The sequence below is a fragment of the Cottoperca gobio genome, chromosome 17, assembly GCF_900634415.1.
Source record: "Cottoperca gobio chromosome 17, fCotGob3.1, whole genome shotgun sequence".
NCBI lineage: Eukaryota > Metazoa > Chordata > Actinopteri > Perciformes > Bovichtidae > Cottoperca > Cottoperca gobio.
The window spans coordinates 3,255,697-3,265,794 of NC_041371.1; the positions used below are offsets into that span (position 1 = coordinate 3,255,697).

The 10,098-nt window shown below is 42.4% G+C and overlaps 1 protein-coding gene across 2 annotated transcripts in view; it reads left to right on the forward strand.

The window, feature by feature from the left end:
• Positions 1-9,883, forward strand: part of LOC115022221 (neuropilin-1a-like) — a 69,327-nt gene extending 59,444 nt beyond the window's left edge. Inside the window, exons 12-18 of one of the 2 annotated variants that reach the window (XM_029453160.1) lie at positions 347-529; positions 1,189-1,230; positions 3,817-3,954; positions 5,211-5,512; positions 6,088-6,184; positions 6,305-6,349; positions 6,642-9,883. In XM_029453160.1, the coding sequence (XP_029309020.1) occupies positions 347-529; positions 1,189-1,230; positions 3,817-3,954; positions 5,211-5,512; positions 6,088-6,184; positions 6,305-6,349; positions 6,642-6,916 (1,082 nt within the window). In that variant the 3' untranslated portion in view covers positions 6,917-9,883. Of the gene's footprint in view, positions 1-346; positions 530-1,185; positions 1,231-3,816; positions 3,955-5,210; positions 5,513-6,087; positions 6,185-6,304; positions 6,350-6,641 lie in introns of both variants that reach the window. The other variant, XM_029453159.1, reaches the window with a different exon arrangement.
• Positions 9,884-10,098: the final 215 nt, after the last annotated feature.

Consider the following 10,098-nt stretch of genomic DNA (forward strand, 5'->3'; position numbering starts at 1 on the left):
TTTAGTACTAACATGGAAGCGGTGACGATCCGGTGAAGTGGACTCATTCTTCCGTTGTGTCTTTTCTCAGTCAGCATCTGTTGCAAAACTCTGCCCTGCGAGATCCGAGGTCATCCCAGAGTAATGTTCCCTCAGTAAGGACTTTTTCTGGGGCCGCTAACTAATTTTAGACGCTAGTTCCTCCTGTGGAAAAGGGAAGTTCAGTGTCGAAGCTTCTAAAAAAGATTCTTGGTTTCCTGGAAAAGTTTTTGCTGTGAAGAAGGCGGCCATGTTGTTACACACCTATACATCTGAGACGCAACAGAACTGAGCTACAACAACACTTTTAATCCGTCTCCCTGTGCAGACATAACGACTACGGCAGCTCCCACCACGCCCATCGCCTCCACGCTTCCCATGACCACGTTTGGAGCGACCACCACGGCGCCGATCACCATCCCCGGCACGACCCTGGGTACAGACTGCGAGGAAGGACGGCGGGACTGCGGCGTCGAGGTCGAGGTTCCCGAGGACTACGACATCGTGATGGGTGAAGAACCACAACCTTTAATATGTCCGACATGCTGGCTCTGTGTTTGTGATCTCAAAAGTAAAAAGAGCAGATTTAAAAGTCGTCTTTTACGGGACATGAAACGCTCTTGCGTGTCTTCTTTTCCCGAGGCGCTCATCTCTTTCATGTCCATGTTGGTTTATCTTCTCGATATTGACAGAGAGGAAACTGGGAATAAAAACATGAAAGATTCTCCGTTATCCTCCCTCTGAGTTTAACACAAATGTGTTTAACTTGCTACATTAAAGGTTTTAAAGTTCTCCTTCATCTTCTCTTCTCACTGTTCCTGTGACGAAGTAAAGATTTTCTCTCAAAAGCAATTATTTCAAAGATATTTGGATTTTTTATGTTAAATGAAATCAAATATATAAAGAATCTAATAATGATATCATGTAAATAATGTCATGTGGCAGACCCTCTGTCCACGTCCCTACAGCCGTGTCATTTATCAGCTGAATAAACGGCATTAAATGACTGATCTTCTATAGATATCACATTAATATCATCAAGAAAACCAACATGAAAGCTTCCTATTGCTTTCTTGTAAACCGAGTGTTCGTGTGTTGGCATCTGCGTGGGGGTGGGACCAACCACCTGACCTTTGACCCCGCTCTGACTGTCCCATCTGTTTGTAGCAGGAGGCACCACGGCGGCCGACCCCATCATGGACTTCATACCAGGTGAGCATGTCGGGCACAATCTGCCTCCTTGTTGACTTCCCTCCTCTCCTCTTTCATCCTCCCTCTTCGTCTCACTCTCAACTTCTCTTTCTCTACTCTTCATCCTCTCTTCTCTTTACTGTCGCGGTGGTTTCACCAGCACATGCACAAACAAATGTGCCTGTTCAGGGTTGCCAGATCAGTGCATTACTCCAGCCAATGGTGCAATCATTCAGTGTCACTAAGAGTACTGACCGCAGTCACAGAGAACAATGAAACCGGCTTTCATGGGAGTGAATGCCTTTTTCATCGCTCCAGTTCACAAATGAAACTTTAGCTCAGTGCAACTCGGCCCATACACACAACCGGGCTGCAGGCGGGACGTGATGGATCTGCTCTGAAATGCACCAGCGTTGTTTTTGATCTGGGGAAACGAGGGAATCAGACGAAAGAGAAAGAGATGAAGACGTTAACATTAAAAGTCTGTTAAAGAAATACAATTAGGTGTCAAAAGTCATTTGTGATTGATGTTCGACCCCTTGTACAGAGATGTGTTCTGTGTGAAACTGGGAGACATGATGGGAAAACATGAGACACATGTTCCCAAAAGCCTATAAAAAGAAATTGCACCACATTTTTTGACTATTTGCAGGTGTTGGTGCATTGATGCTGCATTCACGCCGCACTTAGAGCCAAATGCAGCGCTTTGTTTGTGTCACCTGCGCGAACATCTAAGCTCCGTTTCACAGCTTTATCACCCCTCGTGAATACACCGAATTCAATTCATTTGGAGGAAGCTGCCAACTCCGAGGAGGAGAGGGATGAATGAGGCAGAAAGGTAGAAAGATAGGAGCAGTGACAGAGAGACAAAGACGGGGAGAGCCGGCAAGAGGGGTAAATAGGGATGAGACGGAAAGGCAGAGTGAAGGTGGAGCGAGAGAATAAAAGGCCTCTTGGGTCTCAATTAGCCGAGACGAAGCATCGCGTGAAGACAGCTTGGGGTTGCAGCAGGGGGTTACCAGCTCCACGGTCATCTCTGCATCCTATTAGCCTCTCAGAACAACATGTCCAGCATTCAGAGAGTTCTGCACTCATTTGGCTGCTGTCGTGTACTGACTGCTGGCAGACCGGAGGGAGGGAATTCTAGCTTGGGGTTTTTTGAGGGGCCACATCCACATGCTGGTGGCACCACGCCTTTCAACATCCCCCTCTCTCTCTCTCTCTCTCTCTCTCGATGTCCTGATCCCAAACATCTGTATGTGTTTGCCGCTGTTTTCTATCAGTGGTGACGTCTTAGTTCCTGTGTTTCAGCGAGGCTGCGGTGGGGAGTGCCCTGCGGCGCTGTACGACGTCTACAGTTACAACTGTCTCTCTTCGTCTCGCTCACCCGGCTCCATCTGCATGAGCCTCTTTTGTTTGCTGCGATTTGTTTTCCACAAGCTATACAATTTATACTGCGTGTACAATACAGCAGGAACAGCTTTCTAATATTGACTTTACAAGACTTTCTTGCTCGGGCGCTCTCCTCTTCCCCTTCTGAGCGGGGGAGAATGTGAACACCGCACATGATCGTACTTTTTAGCACAGATTACAAAGTCAGAGAGTCGATGGACAACAGAGAATCAGATGCCACATACAAACATGTGTCCTACAAATTACTTCCTTATACAACCAAACTGCATCCTCACGCATGTTTCCAGGTATTTCTCCCGGATGACGGTTGCAGTTTCCCACACGTGGTTAACGTTGTCTTAATTGCCTTAAAATAAAATAAGTACATTTGCTACATCATTTAAATTAACGTCAATTAAAATATGTCAATGTTGATTTTGGGTTTCTCTCAGAAAGAACTTTACAGAGAAGTCAAGTCCGGCATACTTTCTCACCTTCACACACAGCGAGGAATGAGATTACTGGTATAATTGATAAAAGTGCTTGATTCAATTTCAAGGATACTCATTCCTCTACTACAGTATATACAGGAATAACCCTACTGGATGCCACAGCCTCTCTATATATATATATATATATATATATATATATATATATATATATTTTTTTTTAATATATACTGTATATTAAATATATAATATATATATAAATATATATATTATACACTATATATATATATATATATATATATATATATATATATATATATATATATATTTATATATATATATATCCTGTATATTAAATATATATATAAGATATATATATATTATACACTATATATATATTTTTATTTTTTTTAATATATACTTAATATATATTTTTATTTTATTTTATATATATATTTTTTTTTTATAAATTGTTTTATTATATATATTTATTTGTATATATACACTGTATATTAAATACAGGGAAGCCTGTGAGGGATTGTGTTCTTGTGTCCAGGAGAGTTAGATCTTGGGTAGACAGCGTGAACCTCCAGTTTCTTATGTCCTAAGCGCCATATTTAAAAGAAACTAAAGAAAATCAATCATTAATCTATCAACACAACAACAAATAATTCAGGACATGTTGCTCCTTATTCTCCTGACTGCTCATGTAACCCTGAAACGTCTTCAACTCACCTCCTGCTGCTCTTTTCTTTCTTTCGTTCAGCGTACGTGTGGTTCGCCTGTAACTTTGACTTCTCGTCGTTCTGCGGCTGGACCAGAGAGAGCGGGGCGGGGGCCGAGTGGTTCATCAAGACCAACGGGGCTCTCACCGTCCACAGAGGGCCGACCCTCGACCACACAGGTAGGAGCTGCGTGTTCACCTTTTGTTTACAATCAGCTCCACTCGACAGCTGCTGCGGCAGAGCTGTGGCTCTCCGTGTTACTGTGCAGCTGCCTTAACTACCGTAAGCTTTAAATAACACGCTATGCTGCTGGGAATTCATAACAGTGCCTCAGTCTTTTCTTTCTTTTTTTAAATGAGGAAAAGATGCCTACGATGTAGTAAGAAATTCCCGTTGGACAGGTAACCTTATTCCTGCTCTGAAGGACAAAGAGTTTGTGAACGTGGAAAACGTTCACAAACTTTGTTTTGTTCTGATCAGCCTGGATCCGGAGCAGAAACACACGTAATGCTATAAGTGGGTCCATGTTGACGGGAAGTTCTCCAGGCACAAACACTAAAGATACGTAGGTGATAGATGCGGCTGTAAATAAAGGTAAACAGGGCCAGCATTGTGTTGACGTGAGCATGTTTTACAGGACTAATAATTACACATCCTCTCCAAAAATAGTGTTTTTATATGAAGTTTCAAATCAACAGTATAGTTGTATGTGTTTATATTTATGTCATTTTTATGGACGAATAAGTTGAAGCTTTGACTGAACTTGCATACGGACAGACGACAAGAACATCTGAATTAAACAGAAATGTGATCACGAATAAAATGTCTAATACAAGCGTAAAAACACAACCTGAATTGCACCTTAAACAGCCAAGGAACAGGACATACAACCTTTGAAAATGCAGCACTGGATAAGACTTGCAAATGCTTTGATCCTTAAAACATTTTAAATATGTATGAATGGCCTTGAAAAACATGACTTTTTAAAGCACACAGTTCTCAGATTTATCAGCGCGCCTCAGCTCTCTGACCTTCTCCCCATTCAAAGCTCCGGTGATGGATGTTTCTGTGGAGACAGCGACAGCTGGGAAATGAATGATTTCACCTTGATTTCTTGACTTAACCAGATCACAAGTAAAAAACGAGCCCTTTGTGCTGTCGAGTCATCTTGTCTCCTGTAGCATGCTGATATTAAAACACTGTGCCGTCCTTGGGTTTGATGTTAATGAACAATGAGACACACGTGCAGGTATTAACATTTAGAAATCAATTAAATGCAATAAATAATTAACTCTTTCATTGGTTAATATTAATCATATTATTGTCTGTTGTCAGTATTGCTGACTGATATTTTTGAAATGATGGACAGAGTGTGTGTTAACGTGTCTTTAGACTCACTGCCAGCTCTTTCCTTGTCTTCTGTTGCCCCCTGCAGGCGGGCCGGGGAACTTCATCTACATGCAGCTGGGTGACGCGGACGCACCGAGTAAAATGGGCGAAGACGACGGTGCTGAGGAGAAGGTGGCGAGTTTGGCCAGCCTGCCCATCACCGCGCCGGACGCCGACCTGTGCATGTCCTTCTGGTACCACATGTTCGGTGAACACGCGGGGGCGCTTCACATCAAGCAGAGGAGGGAGGCGGAGGCGGGGCAGATCCTGTGGACGGTCAGCGGGCACCAGGGCAGCCGGTGGAGGGAGGGACGAGTCCTACTGCCACACTCCGGTGTCTCATATCAGGTAACAGTTTACATTCATACTGTTTTATTCTGCTTTCATAGGATGACAGATGATTCTTTAAGGTGATCAGTTTTTTATTTGAGACATCAAAGTTTATTTGGACTTTTAGATGCTTCCTTCTCCCTTTCTGTTTTGTTGATGAGCTGTTATTTAGCCTAAAACTGACATAACATCAAAACAACATATCCAAAGCTTTACTGTGTATTAAAGAAAGAGGCAGCAAAACCAGGGAAATTGTAATAATCACATTTTTTAATAAAAGCCCTGTTATAGACTGCCGCAATGCATGCTGGGAGAGGCAGTTTAACCAAAAATAGGGATTTTCTTTACTTATAATTTAACACATGTTCGGGGTCGGAAGAAGTAAAGCGTTTCATATTTTCAACAAGAGAATACCAATAATTAGAGAAATATATTAAGTAGAATTAAATAAACAAAATTGTTGGTGATGTCCTAAAGGACACGTGATGTAAAAACGACTTATTGTTACTTCTTCTGTGATTTAAACAAGTTGCATTTTGCACCTTTTAAAGAAGCCGTTTGGTTTCAGTGACCGACTGTGTTGTTGTTCGCAGGTGGTCGTGGAAGGCGTGGCAGACCGACGCAGTGCAGGTCACATAGCGGTGGACAACATCCAGATCATAGATGGACTCAGTGCTGAGGACTGCAAAGGTGTGTGTTGTGTTATTATAACTCCACAGTATGGCGTCATACTGTCCGTATAACGTTGGCTTCACAAGTCGCTCTTCTTTGCTTTCTTTTCATTTAATCAAAAAAATGTTTTCCCTCCAGATCCAGAAGCGCCAACGTCTCCGCCAACTGAGATCTTCATCCTACGTGAGTAACATTGACTCCAAATGTTGTCATTACTGTGTCAATATGTTCAGTCTGGTTGCATGTGCTCTTGTTTTTACTGGACACGTCTCCACAGCCTCTTCACAGGATGCTAGAGTCGCTCCTGAGCTGAGATGTGTGGACCTATCGTCTTTTAGATGACGAGGAAAAACATCAAATTATGATTTATGACTTTATGATGCGGAACATGCGAAAGCACCAGTTTGGTCCTTTAAACCTGTAAGTAGTTGAACGGAACATAACGTGCGTCCATCTTGTTGTCTTCCTCTTGCAGCGATGGACTCCCTCTCACAGGACAACAGCGAGCTCGGCGGCCCGGGGAACATGCTGAAGACCCTGGACCCCATCCTCATCACCATCATCGCCATGTCCGCGCTGGGCGTCTTCCTCGGCGCCATCTGCGGCGTCGTCCTGTACTGCGCCTGCTCGCAGGGCAGCATGACAGACAGGAACTTATCTGCCCTGGAAAACTATAACTTTGAGCTGGTGGACGGTGTGAAGCTAAAGAAGGACAAGATGAATGGACAGAATAACTATTCAGAGGCGTGAGGCGGGAAGAGACACGGAGCTGCGGATTGCTCCGCAAGGACACGTTGATGCAGCCAATCAAGTGGGAGAAACACGTGGGGGGGGGGGGCTGGAGCCACCAATGGGACGGCAGGGTGGGCTGAAAGTGAGCCAATGTAATTTTTTTCTCAGGAGCGGCAGTGGAAAGGACTGACCTGCAGGGGGCACTGTGTATAAAGAATCTGTACAGCAACAAAAAAAAAAGAAAAGAAAAAGAAGAAACTAAGGATTCTATTTGTTTTTCGGCGTGATTTGTTGATTTCATGTAATCACGTGCTGGTGTCGAGACCAATTCACATGAAAGTATCGTTTGTGTACTTTTATGGAATGTTATGATTTTTTGTTTTGACTTTCTTTTCTTCAGATATCATAGTTGATAAAGAGCGGAGTATGGGAAGTTTGCTATTCTGAAATATGGATCTTTAGCTGGACGTGTGTGTGTGTGTGTGTGTGTGTGTGTGCATGTGTGTGTGTGTGTGTGCATGTGTGTGTGTGTGTGTATGCGTCACATTCATAAACATCTGCATTTAAGCATTTATGGTGTCAGTCTAGCTGTAGAAGTGTTTGTGTACACTCATGTTTATCGTGTGTGTGTGTGTGTGTGTGTGTGTGTGTGTGTGTGTGTGTGTGTGTGTGTGTGTGTGTGTGTGTGTGTGTGTGAAGGCGGGTGCCGTGGTGACCCGTTGACCTGTGTCTAGTTCCAACAGTGCCTTTTTTTTCCTCAAATGTTTCTGTTGCCTTGTTTTTCTGCTGGTTGTTTTCTCATCGGCCGGCGCTCCGTCCGTCCAGGGTTCCTGCGCACAACACGTGAGGAAAAGTCCGGAAACTTTTCCAGATTGTGAATATACAGCAACACTTAGTTTGTGCTGCAGTAGTGTACTGTCGAACATCCCATGTGTCGCTGTAGATCTGTGTAGGAACAGCTTTTTGGGAAAACTATGGAAGTTCAGGATGGAAACTGTGTAGGAGCCCTGAAGGCCTCATGTTCATGGCACATGACACATCCAACATATTGTACATAGGTTTTAATATATTTGAGCGCCCTTTTTTCTATAGAAAAAGACACCAGTGCCGCAGTATCCTTTCTATGTTGGAATCACCCTAATCTCTAAAATGTACAGAAGATATTGGTTTTAACAGACAGAGACACAAACCTGTTGTTTGTGCTTCTTTTACAAATGTTGCCATTTTGTGATTTTCTTTTTGTCGTCGTTTAGTTTCTGTTTGTGCTCTGGGAACAGGAAGGTTGTTACAACGACGGGAACGGCTTTGAGATTATAGAGCGATGCCTCAGAGATGCCTCGTGGCAAGTGAAGCTTTTGTACAGGGTAAAACGGACGACCTCAGTCCCACGGAGACGGATTGAAAATATTCTCACTGCTAACGTTTCTCACTGGCACACAAGATGACTGTTGAACCTTGAGGAGCGTGTCCAGCCATCAGAAAGACCTCCGGCAGCGTCTTTTTATTGAGCTGACAGGATGTGGACGCTCTGAGCGCAGAAATAATGTTTGCCAGGACGATGCTGTCGTGTGTTTTCTGTGTCGACTATCAGAGGAGAAAGGATTTAAAACTGCGGCCGATCATCCAATTCTTGCCTCACAGTTCAATATTCTTGAGCTAAAGTGGCCATAACGCACACACAGTGACGTAACAGTTTCCATAACAGAAATGAGTTTGCTAGCTAATCGGAGCAGAGAGCCAACAGAAATGCCTCGTGGAACTATAGGGCTCGTTATTTTCATTTTTTATCCAAAGAAAAATCTGAAGTTTTGCAGTGAAATCAACTTTCTGCTGCAGCTTTGTCCCCATTTTACTTCCTTAGCTACAAATATTACTGTAACATACACTCATCAGTGCCGTCTTACAGCAGGAACTTCTCTGAAATCAATTCCTTTTTAAAGAATCCTGATATTTCTCAAAGAATAATTGGTTAAAAACTGAAAACGATGAGCCTTATAAATACTTACACTTATATGAAACTGCTTTTGTTGTGTTTCTGTGCAGGCGGGAGGATTGAAAGACAGAAGTGTTACCGGTCAATAACCACGTCAACCTCCAACATGTTTTATGTTATGTTACAATTAACAGGACAATTCACGCTGAAGGTTCTTTTATGCCGACAGATACTTTAGATTAAAAAGCCATTAAGCAGGTAATCATAGTTTGACTTTTCATTACGTTGACATGTGGCATCCAGTGAGCTCAAAGTGAGGAAATCAGTTTGAGTTAAGTAACCGCCTGGTTGCAGTAACGGACATTTTCAATCATATCAAGGTGCTCTGACTGTTGTTCATTATCACACAGAAATATCAACCTCATATGTTTACAGTAACAGACACAAGATTATCTGACAGAAGGTGTTTTTAGATGAAGCTTCCCCTTCAAAGGAGAAAGGATGCTGCAGCACTCGACGTGAAAACAAATGTTGCACTGATATATTTAAAAATAAAAAAAGAATCTGTGTTTGTGCTGTTGATTCATGAAAAGAGAGCAAGAAGGAAGGCGAGGACAGTGTTATCGTTGCTTCTTTTTAACACCGTTTGAAATTTACAGAGATGTTTTTCATTCTCGAAAAAGCTTATATACGTCTCTGAAGCGTAACGACTTTATTTACTTGGTATAATATCACCTTGTTTTTGTACCGTCACTGATGTACGTGCCATTGTTTCATTTTTTTTTTCTTTGTATGACAAGAAGAAATGTTTTTTTTGTTTATTTTTTAATACTGCTTCTGTAATTTTGTTTTGCTGTCTCAGATCCAGAAAAAACAAGAAAAGGAAATAAGGAAGTAAGAAAAAATGGAAAAGCAGTGAGGCCTTAAGTGACTAAAAGTATTGTTTGTACTTTGACTTTCTGGTCAGCACCCAGACTCATCCGTCTCTGTTGTCTCAGACTCTATTACATTCCAAAGAATTGGATCAAATAAATGTTTTAAGTAAAAGCTGATCTTGTTTCCGTCCTTCACAGAGAGAGAGTGGGTCGTTTTAAAGGCTCAGTGCGCCCAAATTACAAACCTCTACTGGTGTCCGCTAGTGCAAATAGTTTTGGTTTGATTTGCTTTCATTGGAACTACATTTCATTGAAGAAATAGTCCCTTTGTTCTTTGGATTACCCTGAGGAATGGGTACGTTTTGTATATTTTTAAATGTAATTATTCAATG